Source organism: Mastigoproctus giganteus, chromosome 12 (assembly GCF_048544385.1).
Source record: "Mastigoproctus giganteus isolate SK-2022 chromosome 12, ASM4854438v1, whole genome shotgun sequence".
Taxonomy (NCBI): domain Eukaryota; kingdom Metazoa; phylum Arthropoda; class Arachnida; order Uropygi; family Thelyphonidae; genus Mastigoproctus; species Mastigoproctus giganteus.
In genome coordinates this window covers 174,118,149-174,136,329 of record NC_143586.1, presented here as the reverse complement: position 1 = coordinate 174,136,329, position 18,181 = coordinate 174,118,149, and the positions used below count along the sequence as shown (strand labels likewise).

Below are 18,181 nucleotides of genomic sequence, written 5' to 3'. Positions count from 1 at the left end.
TGACACTTTCAAAATAGCGAACCAGATTTGTTAACCATGATTTTCCCTTTACAAAACCATGCTGAGTATCCTTGAGAATTTCAATTCGATCCAAATGATCCTGAATTCCACCGTTGATCATTGCCTCCATGATTTTTCCTACCACTGAAGTCAGACTGACAGGTCGATAATTTCCCACTTCACTCTTAGAGCCACCCTTATGTATGGGAGATACATTGGCACTTTTCCAATCCAACCGAATCTCCCCAGACTCTATAAAGTCTCATAATTAGCTTCAATGGTTCAATGCACTCACTTGCCGCCTCCCTTGAGATTATAGGGTATATTCCATCAACTCCAGGAGCCTTACTGGCCTGTAGGCTCGAAAGTTTTTTCATTAAATAATCTTGCGAAATTTCAATATCATTAATTACATATTTTTCAACTTCGCTCCCACAATTTCCCATTGCCACTTCATTGGTAAATATCGATGCAAAATAACTGTTGAGTTCATCTGCAACGGCAGCTGGTGTATTTAATACTATCCCCCTTCCCTTACGTAAAGGTCCGATCTGCTTTGTCCTGCTCTTCTTGGCATTTATATATGTGAAGAATTCCTTATCCCCCCCCCCCTCTTTGCTCTGTTTGCTAGTGATTTCTCATAAACTGCCTTTGCCTGTCGAACCTTTTCTGTGGCTCTATTACAGATAATCTTGTAGCTGTTATAGTCTTCAGTACTTTTTATTGCTCTGTAACCTTTTCATGACACCTTTTTCTGTTCAAGTAATGTGGCAACTTCACTATTCATCCAACTTGGAACCCTTCTCGTGGAGTATTTTTTTAATGGTAAATACGCATTCAAGGCATCTGTGATTAATGTTTTAAAAGCATACCACTGTTCAATTGTATTCATTCTCTGTGCGATATCTACCCAGTTAATAGAGGCCATGTAGTACATTAAGGTATCATAATTTCCTTTTCTGAAATTAAAACCCATTCCTTTGCCTTTTACTACTGCTACCTCTCTCATCGTCATTATCCACAGCAGTAGAGGCAGGATTTGCATCTACTACTTAACATCTCTCTTTTCATCAACAGCTTTACAGTGACATTCTCTTTATGTCACCACATTTTCGCTTCTGTTAACCCTTCAGTGACTGGATTAAAAAAGCTCCCATTACCATATTGGTGTTGGGTGGTGTACATTTTTCCTGAACCGATCAGACCTTGGGAAAAAATAACATTAGCATTAGTAGAGACATATGATGCAAGAAAGCTGAGCTTATATAGCATCAGCCAAAAAAAAAAAACAAAAACAAAAAAAATCCATCCATAACTCTAAATGCTTGTCCAGTTCTGCCCTGAACTTATTTAAGTTGTTGATCTCCACTACGACAGATGGAAGTTTGTTCCAACTATCAACCACCCACTGGCTAAATGCAAATTTCCACACATCTATTCTACAATTTTCTTTCCTCAATTTGAATTTAAATCCCCTCAGGTGTGTAATCCCATCAGCATTGAGCTTGCTCAAACCATTCAGGGCCTTATACACCTCAATTCGATCACCTCGCAGATGCCTAGTCTCCAGACATGCAATTTGCAGAAATTTGCAGCTCGGTGAAATTGCAGTTATTTTTTATTTTTCATTTCTAAAAATAATATAATTTCATCTTTCAGCTCCCATACTCTACGAAGCAAGTTTCCTAAACTTAACCACCTTATGTGACTATGATAAGATACATTGGTATGCTCACACTGAAGGTCTTCTAGAAAGTTTATGAACTGTCGGTGATTTCACCCCTTGAATGGAATGAAATTTACAATCTTTATAATAGGTGTGGTTATATGCTACACATTGAGTACAGTTTTGCATAAGACTTGCTGATAAATAATACAATGAACTGGTATTATTTTGTGTTTTGGATCAGTCTCATTAATTTTGTCTTGAATCAATTTCAATAATCCGTTATTTTTTACCAGTCAAATATGGTGCACCATCCGTTGTTACACTAATAATTTTATTCCAGGGTAAATTAAACCTCTTTAGACAATTTTCTACTTTTTCAAAAATATATGATGAAGTTGTGTGCTGTCTTGCATTGAGTCCATGGATAACAACTCTTCAACAATTCCAAAATCACTGTTACAAGCATGAATAAAAATTAGCAACTGTGCAGTGCCTTTTATGTTGGTACTTTCATCGAGAGCCAGGGAATACTACTCCACGGATTTCAGTTCTGCTGATAGTTGCTCTACCAAGTTATCAGCAATATTTTCGACACGTCGAGCTACAGTACGCCGGGACAAACTTGTTTTGGAATTCAGACTTCATAGTTGGACATAACATTGTACTAGCTTCTAACATGCATTCTTTAATGAATTTGCCATCTGAAAGTGATTTACATGCTTTTGAGATTTTGCTGGTAATGATATAACTTACTTTTGTGGCAGCTTTCTGTTTATCATTTTGTCGAATAAAAACACTTTGTTGTAGAGATAATTTCCTAATGAGTTGATCATTAGGAAATTATTTCTTGCATCATCAGTTAAGTTTTCTCCATGCATAGAGTGTTTAGTCGTGTAATGTCTCTTAATGTTATATTCCTTAAAAACCGAAACTTTCATTGCCAATGAGAGATACAGCCTATTTTTAATGCTTGTGAAAAAATATTTAGTTTTCCGTTCCTCATTAAATGTACGACACTCATCCTCGATTTTTCATTTTTTACTCATTTTATGAAATATACAGGGATAACAAAATTAAAACAAAAAGTCACAAAGTATGCTCAAATTATAAGCTAATAAGATAAGCTTGTCACAAGTTCAAAAGATAAATCCAAATCAAATCAAAATATCCTAAAACATCAATTCAACCCAGAAAATAACGCATGTGTTAGTGATCACTGACTAATCCGACTTGGTGGTAATCCACTCACCTAATCACTGTCAACTTCACCACACTGATTTTTATATAAACTTTGTAAATCCACACACAAGAACACTGTTACTGTGAGCGATGAGCTCCATACTACCTGACTGTCTGACTCGAACTGCAGGTAGAAAGTATGGATTCACATCCCTATTGTTCCACATGCACATGATTACTCAGCAATTTTGTCAAAACAGTATTTCTCGGAAGTTCCATCATAGCATTGTGAAGATAGTATTGTTGATAATCTACCACTGTTGATAGTATACCACTATCACTGCTGATTCCATTGTATTTATATAGTATGATAGTATTACACCAATGAGCCAAAACATTATGACCAGCGAGTCGTTATGCAAATCGAAGCAGCTGCATGTGAACTACGGCATGAGTGCGGGTCGGGACCTGATACTGAGCTCTGTTACTCAGTGTTACTCTTGTTCTTCAGATGGGAAAGGCAGCGGACTTAAACGAGTTTGACAAAGACCAAATTGTAACGGCCAGATGACTGGGTCAGAACATATCTGAAACAGCACGACTGGTGGGATGCTCATGGTCAGCTGTGATTAGTACCTACCGAACATGGTTCGAGGAGGGGAAACCCATGAACCGCCGGCAAGGTGTTGGACAACCACGGCTCATTGATGCTCGAGATGGGCGAAGGCTCTGCTGGATGGTACGTGGCAACAGAAGGGAGACTGTGGTGCAACTCGCCGGTAATTGGAATGCTGGTGATGGGAGTAATGTGTCACAACACACAGTATATCGAACCCTGATGAAAATGGGGCTGAGCAGACGCAAGGCCACTCTGAATGCCCATGCTAACCACAGTTCACCGGTGACAGTGCCTACAATGAGCACGCAAGCATCGAAACTGGACCTTGAGTGATTGGAAGAAGGTCGTCTGGTCTGATGAATCACGTTTCCTGTTCACCATGTGGATGGCTGGGTATGTATGCGTCATTTACCTGGGTAAGTGATGGCACCTGGATGCACTGTGGGAAGAAAACAAGCTGATGGCAGAGGTGTCATGCTTTGGGCGGTGTCCTGCTGGGATATCCTGGGCAATCTGACGTCTACCACCTACCTAAACATCATTGCTGACCAGGTACACCCTTTCATGGTAACGGTCTTCCCCTCTGGCAGTGCCGTCTTTCAGAAGGATAATGCGCCAGACCACACCACACCACCCGGATTGTTCGAGATTGGTTCGTGAAACGTGAGGAAGACTTCCAGGTATTGCCCTGGCCTCCAAATTCCCCAGACATCAATCCCATCGAGCATCTGTAGTTTGTGTTGGAACAGCAACTCCGATCTGCAGTGTCTCAATCGCAGACCTCACAGGAGTTAAAGGATCTGCTGGTTACGTGGTACCAGATACCACAAAACACATTTAGAAATCTTGCAGCATCCATGCCTCACCCGGTACGAGCTGTTTCAGCTGCACGTGAAGGACCAACATCATATTAGATAGGTGGTCATAATGTTTTGGCTCATCAGTGATAGTATTATAGTACACCGTTTATGATAGTATTCATTATCTTGATAAAGTTACTAGTGAAATGAAGGCACAAGATAGCCGAACAAAAAGCAGATGCAGCCCATGGGTCGTAGTTTGCCCAGGCCTGCCCTAGAGTATGCCTTGACAATTGATACAAGTGGGTGTGGTGGCTGTACATGCACTTCTCGTTGTCTTTTGCACCACAATGACCACAGACATGTTCTCCAAGGCAGGCCATCTGTGAACATCCATATTTTAACCATTTGAAATAAAGCAAAGGGTTTGGGATATATGGCTTTACTGTGCAGTGTAGATACCCAACTGTTATCGAGCATAAGGATGAGGTTTCTGGTTGGCACTGAAATCTCTTCCCCATGCACAAATATCTTTTGTTGCTAACACTCCCTGAGACTTCAATTAAGCACAGATTTCCTTCTTAGAAAAATCACGGAGGTCTCACTCTAAGATGACACTTCTTGATGATGTTAATGTTTTATGTGGTGGCACCACAATTGGTATCCCTCCAATGGAGGTTGACGTAGTCGTTTAGAATGCATCACTTTTAATTTCAATTAGGTCTCCAGAACAAATCCTCTTAACTGACTTGTAGGCACCTGCTAGTCCTTCTAAACCCTTCTGTATAACGAGGGGCAGCAACATTTTTTTAAACGGTTTCTCTGTTGAGTGCATTATCTAGAACCTAATACTGCTTCGATTTCACACCCCTTAGCTGAATCAGTGTTTAGATTTTATGCAAGGGACAGTGTTGGGGTCCCAGAATACTACATTATCAGGATTCATAAAGTTTTTTTTTTTTTTTTTTATGTTTCAGTGCCCAAACTCTGCACCTACCACAGAGCCTAAGGGAAAGCCCCGCTATGCAGCAAGCAATAAATGCACTCAGGAGTGGGATTCCAGGGTTACCTGCACTTCTGCCAGCTTGAATCCCATCTCTTAGATATGAGAGTGGGGGCATGGCCTCGACACAGTTGACCGTTCTGGACAAATCCACTAAATGAATGATCTTGGGCAAGACATACCAGGGACACTTATCTTGTCAAAGCACAACTGAAGTGGTGTGTTGAAGTTGGAACGCTCAACCACCAGGATCCCCTTTTCCATGGGTTCCAGAACACAGCAAACATACTATTCTTATGGTGTTAGCATGGAACCTAGGTTATGGGCATTGGATACTGGTGATGCTAATCTGTAGAAACAGCAGCATCACTGGGGAAGTCCTCTCACCATGTACAGGTGCCCATGTCAAGGAGTGCACTAGATCTATATATGGCACAGGTGGCTACTCCTCTGAAGATTGCTTGCAAGTACCCAAACTTCAAGTATGTGTAACAACATAAGGGATATTTAGAATGTGAGGTTAAATACAGCAGGTAAGTTAGCCTGCTTCACTGTTGGTGGTCTAGGCTAATCAAAGATAAGGGTTATGTTCCACATGGGAACTAACCTACCTTCTTGCATCGTCATGACTCATCTCACATTAGTCACTCCCTGATCTTGCAATTCTTGCTGTAGGTCCTTGAGGCTGTCACAGACATTCTCTCAGATATGCCAGACAAGCTGTGCTTGCTACCTGGGAGTCTAAAATGCTGATGGAACTGATATATGGGTGACACTCAGTCAAGTGGACCCAATTTCAGTGAAGTCCGGACAGTCTCCAACAGCCAAATCCTCTGCTTGCACCTTCACGATGGTGGGACTGTTAGTAATCCAGGATATAACCCCCATGACCAAGCACACTGTGGGTGACTACCCAGGTGCGAACCAACACAAGCAGTGGTCGAGGTGTGGTGCCCACACGACACATAGGAATGCCACCCCTCTGTGTTACCAGGCAATACTAGGTGGTAGATGACTCTCATCAACTAGTGCAATACAACCACTTTGCTTATTGGAGGCTTGAAGGAGTGGAACCCATGTTTAGTCTCAAGAGCTAAGTTCCAGTCAACCTGACCCCATCTCTTCCATCATGCAGTATGGTTGATGTCTTTTGAGATTATGATGAACACCATGACAAGATTCAACCTTCCTTACATTTCAAAGGTACAGCTCTAAAACAGTGTTCGCAAGCCAGCCACTAGCTAGTACATCAGACTGAAACTATTGGTAACTCTCTAGGAGTCTTCCGGATCAGCTAGTGTATAATCTTACTACCTCTACTCTGCCAGATAATGACTGGAGGGAGTCCGATTATGTGTATGTGGGGAGGGGGGAATGTCGAAGCAAAGTTATTATATTATTATTAGTCATATGGTGCAAGAGCACCTCCATAGCCAGGTGGGCAAGAGCAGCACTGCGTAGCACACGCTTCTTGATTAGACCGGGGTTCGAGCCCGTGACCACCAAATACGGGGGATACGGAAGTTCAGGGAATGACCACCGCATATCCCCAGACCAGATAAAGGGTGAAGGTTGGCGTCAGGAAGGGCATTCGGCCGTAAAAAGTTCTTGTCAAAACAGTAAAAACGTAACCTCATACATATAATGGGAAAAAGCCGAGAACAAAAAAAAAAAAAAAAAAAGTCATATGGTGCAAGGAAGCTTGAGGCTTATGCTGCACCAACCAAAAAAATTTACTGAGTTACCCTGAGAGAGAGAGACAGAGAGAGAGAGAGAGAGAGAGAGAGAGAGAACAAGTCAGAAGTAGAAGGGAATCACCAAGAAAGAGAAGAGTGATGATATCCAGCTCAGGACCCTGGGTGTGCCAAGCCCATTCTCACCAGATGTGAGCCCCTGGGGTGATTATGTCAAGGATCTGGGTATATTCTTACCATGTGTGTGCCATATCCAAAAATTTCATTACTTCATACAGAATGCCCCCTCCCACCTTTTCTTACTATTGAATACACCATGAATTGTCAAACTAATAGAGTAAGCTTATCTGCAAAAAGATCTAAACCTCCCAAACACTTCCTAGTTCATTTCACAAATATATGTGGTCTCCATTCTAATCTCAACAATGTCTGTTTCCACTTGCAGTCTGCCAAACCCCATGTACTTTTTCTGACAGAATTTCAGTCAGAAGTTGATTCAACCACTGCTCATCTCAGCTGCCCAAATTATTCGCTGTATGATTCCTTTCACCGCAAAGGTGTTACTTGTGCATATGTCCATTCTGATATTCCCTGTCAGAGACTTGGTAATTTGGAATCTCCTCTTTTCGACTTTCTCTGGCTTAAAATCTCTCTACCTCATTCTATTAAATTCATAAAGTTCTCTCTACCATTCTCCCAACTCCACTAATCACTTGGAACACTTTGACTTCCTCTCTTTACAACTTTATATGAACCCCAAACACGAGAGGTAGTAGAACCTATAGTACTTGGTACCATGCTTGGGTTGGAGGTTGAGAAGATGAAAGAAGATATTTGTTGACATTGGACTTGAACTTCTGTAGATTGTAATTTTCAGGAAATACGTACGAAGGAAGGTTGTTCCAGAAAACGGCAGTTGAATGAATAAATGAGGAAGATGAAAAGTTGGTTCTGGGGGTTTGAAGTTGGACAGTAAATGGATGTTGGCTGGTGGCGGCACGTGTTCGGACTGTTTTGAAAGAGAGAGCGGGAATTATAGAAGCCAATTCAGAAGAACAGTGCCCATGGAAGTATCTGTAGAAGAGGCATGCAGCAGAAACAGTACATCTATGAGAAAGCGAGTGGAGAGACTCTGTTAGAGATGAACCATTAATTAACATAACTGCCCTCTTCTGAATGGAATCAAGCAGCCTGAGAGAGGTTTTGGGGGCACCATCCCAGATGTGGGAACAATATTCCATGGTAGGGCGGATTTGCGATTTATACAGAGTGAGCAGCTGTTTGGAAGAAAAGTAACGCCGAGAGCGAAAGAGAAAACCAAGTTTTTTAGATGCAGAGGAAGCAATATTTGTAATGTGCTTGTGCCAAGAGAGAGAGATTAGAAGTCAAGGTAATCCTCAAAAGAGATATATCATTTTGCCTAGAAATCAGAGTGTCACTAAAGATAAGCACAGGAGCAGAAGAATCCTTTTTGCGAGATATAAGACAAGACTGAGTTTTAGAAGGGTTGAAATCAACTAAGTCGTCTTTGCCCCACTGGAGAATTACCTGAAGATCAGCATTTAAGGAATTGGTAGCAGATTTTCGAGAAGTTGAAGCTGATTGAGCAGGACAAGGTTTCTCAAAATGGAAAGTGGAATGCAATGTGCTATCATTGGCAAAACTATGGATAGGATTTCCAGTCAATGGAAGAAGGTCATTAATATACAAGAGGAAAAGAGTGGGGGAAAGAACCGAACCTTGGGGGACACCGGCATTAGTGGGAAAAATTAGAAGACAGAGAGCCATCTACCATCACCTTCAGTGAGCGATCAGAGAGAAAACTGGATGACCAATTAGTAAAAACAGTTGGCAAACCATAAGATGGAAGCTTGTTTAGAAGACCTTTATGCCAAACACGATCAAAAGCCTTAGAGATGTCAAGAGCAACTACTTGTGTTTCACCGAACCTTTCCATTGAATTAGTCCATAAATGAACTAACTTGACTTTCTCTACTCCAACTTTCCTAACAGTGAGGTAATTTTCCTTGGTGAGTTTAATGTTCACAACTCCAGCTGGCTTCCATTTTCTAGTTACACAGACCCAGCTGATCGAGATGCTGAGGCTTTTGCAATTGCTAATGACTCACACAGATTGTTCATTTACCTACCAGAATACCGGACAATCCTAATCATACAGTCAACACATTAGATCTTTTTCTCACAAACAACCCATCTAAGTACATGGTCGAACTGAGTGGTCCTTTAGGCACCTCAGATCACAACTTGGTGATTGTCTCTTCTCCAATGGAGCCTTTATCTCAAGGCTATTCCCAACCTCGTGTTGTTTGGTATTACAAGAATGCAAAATGGGATGACCTGCAAAATTTCTTTTCTTCTTTTCCTTGGTCAGATTACTCTTTCAAAACTTCTGATGTCAATGTTTGCTCAGATCTTGTCAGAAAAATTATTCTTGTAGGAATGGAATTCTTATTCCATGCTCCAATTTAAAATCTCGTCCTTTATCCAAACCTTGGTTTTCCAATAAATGTGCTAAGGCTGTTCAAGAGAAGAATATTGCATATCATAATTGGCTTGTTTCCAAAACTTCAATTTCATTTTCTACGTACACCAAAGCTCACAACAATTGTAAAGCAGTTATTAATCAGTCCAAACTACATTTTGAACAGACTAAGAGTAGAAAAATTGCTTCCTGCCCTAATGGTAGCTGAGCATTCTGGTCTCTTGCCAAAACTATTGGCCACAACTTTTGCCCATCTCTGCTCCCACTTCTGTCAAAACCAGTTGGTTCTGTTGTCACTTCAGCCAAGGGTAAAGCTGACCTACTAGCATCCCATTTTTCTTCCAACTCATGTACTAATAATCTTGGTAAAACACCTCCCACCATTCCCAACACGCTCCATTCAATGCCTCCTGTAGTCTTCCGTCAAAAGGATGTCAGAAAGATTTTGACAAATCTTGATGCTAAGAAAGCTCCAGGTCCTAATGGTATTTCTCCACTTGTTCTCAAAACCTGTGCTTCTGAACTTACTCCTGTTCTTTGCCACCTTTTTTCACTTTCTTATTCCAAAGGTGTTTTTCCTTCTGCTTGGAAATTTGCTCATATGCAGCCAGTTCCTCAAAAGGGTGACAAATTCCTCCCATCCAATTACCTGTACTCTTTCTAAGGTAATGGAGAAATCAATTAACTGCCAACTCTTAAACTACCTAGAAACCTCTATCTGATCAACAATCGTCAGTATGGATTCCTTCAGTGTCGATCCTCTGATGAAATTCTGGCTTATGTTACCCATTTATGGAAAAATTCAATGGAAAAGTTCAGTGAAACACAAGCAGTTGCTCTAGACATTTCAAATGCTTTTGATTGTGTTTGGCATAAAGGTCTTCTAAACAAGCTTCCATCTTATGGTTTTCCAACTGTTTTTTGTAATTGTTTAACCAGTTTTCTCTCTGATTGCTCACTGAGGGTGATGATAGATGGCTCTCTGTCTTCTGTTATTGTTTGTTTGTTTGTTATTTGGTTTTTAGGAGCATTAGCAACTAAGGCCATATTGCTCCGGGGATATGTGCTGGTCATTACCTGACCTTTCCGTATTCTCCGTATTTGGTGGGCACGGGCTCGAACCCCAGTTTAATCAAGAAACGTGTGCTAGCACTTTTGCTCCTGCCCATCTGGCTATGGAGGCACCCTCTGTCTTTAACTTTTCCACTAATGCTGGTGTCTCCCACGGTTCAGTTCTTTCTCCCACTCTTTTCCTCTTGTATATTAATGACTGGAAATCCTATCCATAGTTTTACCGATGATAGCACATTACATTCCACTTTCCATTTTGAGAAACCTCGCCCTGCTCAATCAGCTTCAACTTCTCGAATATCCACTACCAATTCCTTAAATGCTGATCTCCAGGTAATTCTCCAGTGGGGCAAAGACAACTTGGTAGATTTCGATCCTTCTAAAACCCAGTCTTGTCTTATATCTCATAAAAAGGATTCTTCTACTCCTATGCTTATCTTTTGGTGACACTCCAATTTCTAGCCAAGATGATATATATCTTTTGGGGATTACCCTGAATTCTAATCTCTCTTGGCACAAGCACATTACAAATATTGCTTCCTCTGCATCTATAAACTTGGTTTTCTCTTTCGTTCTCGGTGTTACTTTTCTTCTAAACAGCTGTTCACTCTGTACAAATCACAAATCCGCCCTACCATGGAATATTGTTCCCACATCTCGGGCAATGCCCCGAAAACCTCTCTCGGGCTTCTAAATTCCATTCAGAAGAAGGCAGTTAGGTTAATTAATGACTCCTCTCTAACAGAGTCTCCCCACTCGCTGTCTCATAGATGTACTGTTTCTGCTGCATGCCTTTTCTACAGATACTTCTATGGGCACTGTTCTTCTGAATTGGCTTCTATAATTCCCACTCATTCTCTTTCAAAACAGTCCAAACACGTACCGCCACCATCAATCATCCATTTACTGCCCAACTTTTCATCTTCCTCGTTTTTTTCATTCAACTGCCGTTTTCTGGAACAACCTTCCTTCGTACGTATTTCCTGAAAATTACAGTCTACAGATGTTCAAGTCTAATGTCAATAAATATCTTATTTCATCTTCTCAACCTCCAACCCGAGCATGGTACCAAGTACTATAGGTTCTAATATCTCTCGTGTTTGGGGGTTTCATAGAAAAAAAAAAAAAAAAAAGAAGAGGAGGAAGAATCCTATCAGCATGCTGAATGCTGATGGGATTTAACAAACCTATGCTGTGTCTTAACTATTACTGCAGTCTTGTCTAGATGATCCTGCAATGCTTCTTTCACCAGTGATTCCATTATTTTCCCCAGAACACAAGTTAAACTAACAGGTCTGCAGTTACTTGTGTCACCTTTTGAACTCCCTTTGTGAATTGATGATACATTTGCACACCTCCAGTCCATGGGGACTTCCCCTGAGTCCAAGGAAGCTCTCATAATTATGGCTAAGATTTACTTCCTTTGCTGCCTTCTTTAATATAACTGGATAGATCCCATCCACCCCAGGTGCCTTCCTTATGTTTAACTTCAACAATTTCTCCTCCACTTTGACTCTCAGTTATTACAAAATCACTTAGCTTCCTGTTAGCATTTGATAAACTTCTGGCACTCTCCTCATTGAATAACTCCTCATGTGTGAATGTAGATGCAAAATACTCATGCAGTTTATCAGCTACCTGAGCATGATCATCAATAGTCAACCCATCTATGTTAAGTGGTCCAATCTGATTCATCCCTTTCCTTCTAGAGTTTATATAAGTAAAGAACTCTTTGCTGTTTTTCTTTGCATCCTTTGCCAAAGATTTCTAGTAATCTGCCTTCGCCTGCCTAACCTCCTTTGTGACGTGATTACAGACTAGTTTATACCTGCCATAGGCTTCTGTGTCACGTGATACTTTATATGCACCCCATACATTCTTCTTCTCTGCCACAAGCCTCATTAATCCAGCTGATATCCATTTAGGCCTAAATTTTAAACAGTATTTCTTAGTTGGAATGAAAAGCCTAGTAGCCTCCAAAATTAAGTCCCTGAAGGCTTCCCACTTAGAATTCAACATTGGTAACATCATCAGTTGATCCCACTGTACAGAATTTAAAAACTGTCTGAGACTTCTGTAGTTACCTTTACAAAAGCCCTTCCCTTTAGCCTTGAAGGTAGTTATATCTTTAAGTAATTCCCACATCAATACCTTGTGATCACTGTCACCGTGAACATAACACCTTAACAATAAAAGGATCAGAAATATAAATACAGGAACTTATCTCCCTACTGCATATGTGTTAATGGATCAGAATTAAAAAGAATTGGATATTAAAAACTGGTTAAAATTAAACTGCATAGAGGAAAGTGCACCTTTCTCAATGCACATCATATGGGTTTCACTATATAAAAATCATTGTTATCCACAACATTAATATAATATAATGCTTTAAATAAAAAATGATTCATTTTTTTCAAGAAAGAGGGCAAATTTACTAGCAAAGTCACTTGATCAAACAATTTGCTTGGTATATAGAATTTAAGCTTATCAGCTACCATGAGGTTATCACAAAATAACTGGAGGAAAAGAATTCTTATATCATATACTTAGATTTCAGTAAAGCCCTTGATACTGCACCACATGAATAATTTTGTATAAACAGGAGCAAATATGGCATTAAGCACAAATGACTACTATGGTTAAAAGTAGTTGAGTAGCAGGATACAGAAAGTGGTTATTTATGGCCTCTTTGTGGGGCACTAAAGATAACATAGGGATCAATATATGTCTTTACTGTTTTTAATATTTATTAATGAATGATGATGTGAATGTAGAAATTTCAGGTTTAGCACCCAAGTTTGCCAACAAGAAAATGTGGGTAGGGTGATTAATGAAGTAATTAGAGTATGCTACTTCAAGAAGGCTTAGATAAAATAATAAGATGGGCTGAAAAATAGCACTTGAGATTTAAGATTGATAAAATGGGTGGCAGTAAGTTTGCTTCCATTTAACATTTGGATAGAAGTAAGCCTGGAATAACATACCATTTGGGTAGAATCAACCTCAAAATAAGGAAAAAGACCTGAGGGTAATTGTACAGTCAACATGAAGTTCTCTGGGCAGTGCAAATTGGCCACTAAAACAGCTCATGGGGTTCTGTCAGTAACATACAGGAATTTTGCCACTAAGAACAAAGAGGTCATTAAGTTGTATAAGGAAATGGTTAGACCACATCTGGAATGTGGAACCCTCACTTTAGGAAGGCCATATTGGGTTCAGAGAGCAACAACAGTATTAGTTGGGGGATATTGTTATTGGCACAAAAGGACATTGTTAACAAGACCTGGATTGTGTAAATTGCAGTCTGGGAATGTATAGGCATCTGTATGGCTCTAAAAGGGTTAAACTTAATGCTGATAGTATCTTCAATCCTCCTCAGATGCATAAAAGAGAACAAATTAAAATTAAAACAACGGGGGATTATCACAATCAGATGTATCCAGAAATTTTTGAAAAATGGGCATCACATAATGCGACCCAATTAACCTGTAAAGGCTGCCATAATAGTTATAGACAATGCCCCTATCATTTCCTTACAATTAAATCTAACTCATTCGTTCAAAAAATAGGAAATAAAAAAAAATATATTGGTTTTCTGGAATAATGCTTTTAGTAATGATCTCAGTGATGATTTTATATTTGGCAAAACGAAATTCTCAAATTAAAATATATAAATTTGATTTCATGCTTTAACATAAATCGGCCAACTACTGAGTGCTGGGCACTCGGGATTAAGGATCCATAGTCATGAATGGTTGTTAGTGTAGTATCTCAAATAGAGCTTTATGGTAACTGAAAAAAGTTTCTAGTACCCTGGTTTGGCCTGGTGGGAGAACAACTCCAACTTCTTTCTGGAGAAGCGATTAAAGTCTTGGGGGAGGGAAAAGCGAATGGCAAGACTCCGCACAGGTGCCTCCCCACCACCACCACTGCCTCAGCACTGGCTCTCTGAGTACCTCCTTACCAGGACAACTCCAGCTTTGAAAATGGTTAAAAAATACTTCTCATTGCAAAATTTATAAATGACATATATAGAATTATTAACTAACTATTTAGCAACCTTTTTTGTCACCAAAAGGAGAATCTTAGTACAAAGAAGTGCACTACCGAAGTGCAATAAAAAATTGTTTTTTTTAATTTTAACACAAAAAGTAAATGATAGATTTCAATCGGAATTGTTTTCCCTTGATAAGCATTGAATAACGCATAGCTAATGTGATTTTTACATTTTTTAGCTCTGTAAGCAATGTAAATAGAGGGGGGGACATGAAAATTACTCACATTTTCCTGTCTGGAGATGCCATTTTTAATTTTAAAAATATTTTAAAATTATATTTTAAACCTACTCATTGAGCTCTTTCCAATGGTGTATAATGAGCTATAGGTTGTCGACAACATTTTTGTCCCCTCCACATTTCATAGACAAATTTTTGTTAACAACGATCAATATGGTGTTAAGTTGGCACACGTAATGTACAAACCCATGCAAAACTTCATTCAAGTCAATAGGTTGAGTGTTTTCAGAGATACAATGCTGTGACAGATGGATGGACAGACAGACAACCGAGTGACATTATAAAAGGTCCTTCGTTAGACTACAGACCCTAAAAACAACAGTTGCAGAACAGATGAGTGGAAATTGCATTCAGATGAAGAGTAACTGATCGTTATAATAAACATCCATCTAGCATTGTGGAAATGGGTCGTTTGAATAAATTTATGGAACATTCATACAAATTACAGGCTGTTCCCACTTTACCAGTTCCCGGGTTTACGAGTTTTTTTTTTTCGCAAGTATCAAGTATCAACAAAATCGAATATATATGAACATTAATTGCAAAAAAGAAGATTAAACATTCATAAGTACCGCATTTCAAACCACACGCATAGCTATACAATACAGTGCACCTTGCTTTACGATATTAATCCGTTTCAAAGACACCATCGTATCGTGAAAATATTGTAATGTGAACCCAATAACACATTGTTTTTTAGTTATTCGTGCCAAGACCTCGTAAGTTGAAATTTTCGCTATATAACTAAGCTATTTATCTCTCTAAAAGGTCATTTTTATAATGTAAATTGTATTAGTCCAATTCAAATCATTAAAATGCACTACACTTTCATTATTATCACATGTTCTGTTATAAGAACCAATTTTGAACAATTTTGCGATATTATGTGACCATAAAACAATTTGCACTTTCTAGTTTATTGGGCTTTTCTGTTAGCACAATCTATTATAAACGGGTAGTAAACTCGATGTTATCAATGCAAAAATAGCGATAGCTGGAATTGTGTGGGTTTTTACATTATTATGATGAAATGTGTTTCCCCTTTACTGCAGTCTTCAATCATATAAAAAACATAAATTTTCAGAATCTTCTCTTCATTCCTTTTTTTTTTTGTTTAAAGCTTCATAAACTTATTACTGCACGCGAATCGTGTTAGTTGCAATCTCACTTGCACATATCGTGTTAGTTAGTTGCAATCTGTGCGTAAAAAATGCTTATGCATTCTATCGCGTAATTTATAAAGAAAAGAGAAGAGATTATCTTGAAAACAAATGCCTCTTGAAGCATTTCTGGAGAAGACAACTCCTTGTGCAACAAACCAACAATGAGTGATCAACGAGTGTGATGATGAAGAATAAACATTCTTTAACATTTGTAAGTCATAAATAATTTCTTTAAATTATAATTTGCTTTATTTTACAGGCTATGTTTTCATTTCTTTGGATCAATCAATCATCGTTTAAAAATAAACTAATTAGCTAACTAATTCCATTGTTGAGAATGTAACCGCCTGTTTTTAATGTTATGTCTATGGGAAATAAATTACCACTTTATCAGTTATCGCTTTATGAGTGCTCACTAGGAACGAATTAACTCGTAAAGTCGGGAACTACCTGTATTAGAAAAAATGGGCAACAGTTTTTTTTAGCTGGTGATGTATAAGTTTTGTTCTCTTGCATCATGTTACCAATACTAATACTCTTTATACACTATACCTTTATACCTAATTACACTCACTGTGACTTCAGTAGTCAGTAGGACTGTGGTGGAAAAACAATAGAAATGCACATTTGAAAAACATAACAAACTCAAACTGAAATTTATCAAGAAAGGAAGCATCTAGAAAAATCACAAAATGCACATTTTTCATGAAGTTTATATAACATTTATAAATGTTTGTGGATATGGAAATAGCTATTCTCAGTTCCATCTATTAAATCTGGGAGTACATAATACATAATTTTTAATAGATACTATGGAAAATATAAGTTAATATACACTGAAATAAAAATTGTTTTAAAGAAAATAAAAAATGCTATGTTTCTGCTATGTTAAAGCATTTAAAAATGATTTAACATACCAGAAATATTAGTGTAAGACCATATGGTGCAAAGGGAAACTATATAGTGTATGGTTCCCAAACATCAAATTGCATTCTGCCAGATGTGTGGTAATCAAATTAATACTCTTCAATTCTCACATTATATCAGGTACTGCTCAGTTCTTTTTTAAATAAACTGGAACCCAGCTTTTATTTTATTTTTTTTTTTTGACAAAAACAGAACTAGAATGGGAAATAGTTTATTTTGAGCACTGGAATTAGCTCCCTATATTTTGAATCCTTATCCAAGTTTTGCAATGTCCTTGCTAATGCTAGAATCTGCTAAACTGTAATTTATTTTTCTGCTAACCATTCTTTACGATCAGAATTCAAGAATGCTGCCCAATGCATGCATTTTGTAAAATGTCACATTAGACAAAATTAGCAAACAGAAATACTGACCTCTTATTAACAATCACAAAAGAAAATGTGCATGTTTTGTTTTTTTTGCAAAATTTAAATTGTTGCTAGTTATAGTATTTTTGCTTAGCAAAAGTTTGTTAACCCCTTTTCCAGAAAATCTCTAAAGAAACCATAGATTTTGATATTAAATTATTACTAATCACCCAATTATAATCTTAAAATGAGAAGTAAGAAAACTTACTATCTACTCTCAATTCCCCCAATATCAAGAGAATTCACTCCACCACCACAATGAGAATGCTCGAGATCTCTATATTTGCTAAGCTCCAATGACAAAACACGGCGTGTTGTTTCTGCAGCAACCAAGCTTTGTGGATTAGCCATCCCATTTTGAACTTGATTTATCAGATCCAGTAATGCCATTATCGGTCAGCTAAAACAAGACACACGATGCATTTTAAGTTATTAGAATTAAAAAAAAAAAAACATTTTATACTAGACATATCAAAATAACATATATTCTTGTTGATCTTGATATCAGTTTTATTATATTAAAACACAAAACTGAGCATTTTCATTAAAAAAAAAAAAATTATTAATATACAATTATTTTTCTTTTTTTTTTTAGGAAGGATGTGGATCTCTTGAAACACATGAACAGAAGAGCAATAAGATATTAGTGAGAGGGAACAAAAGGGTACTATTACCAAGAAAGGCCTCAGTTCTATTAACTGCAGCATCTAGGGATTAGGCACCTGTGAGGTCTGAAAAAGTGTTTAAGACTTTGAATGGATCATGTTAGATTCTATCGAATCTAACACGATAGAGCATAAAATGAATTTATAGTCTATATTGATAGAGCTTACTCTATCAATATAGAG

At 38.3% G+C, this 18,181-nt stretch overlaps 1 protein-coding gene across 1 annotated transcript in view; it reads right to left on the bottom strand.

Moving 5' to 3' along the window:
* The window catches only part of LOC150077607 (DNA excision repair protein ERCC-8-like), a 57,161-nt gene that overhangs the window by 23,085 nt on the left and 15,895 nt on the right, over window positions 1-18,181 (bottom strand). The window contains exon 3 of the mRNA XM_090385957.1: window positions 17,542-17,733. Coding sequence (XP_090242083.1) covers window positions 17,542-17,723 — 182 coding nt within the window. The 5' untranslated portion in view covers window positions 17,724-17,733. The remainder of the gene's footprint in view (window positions 1-17,541; window positions 17,734-18,181) is intronic.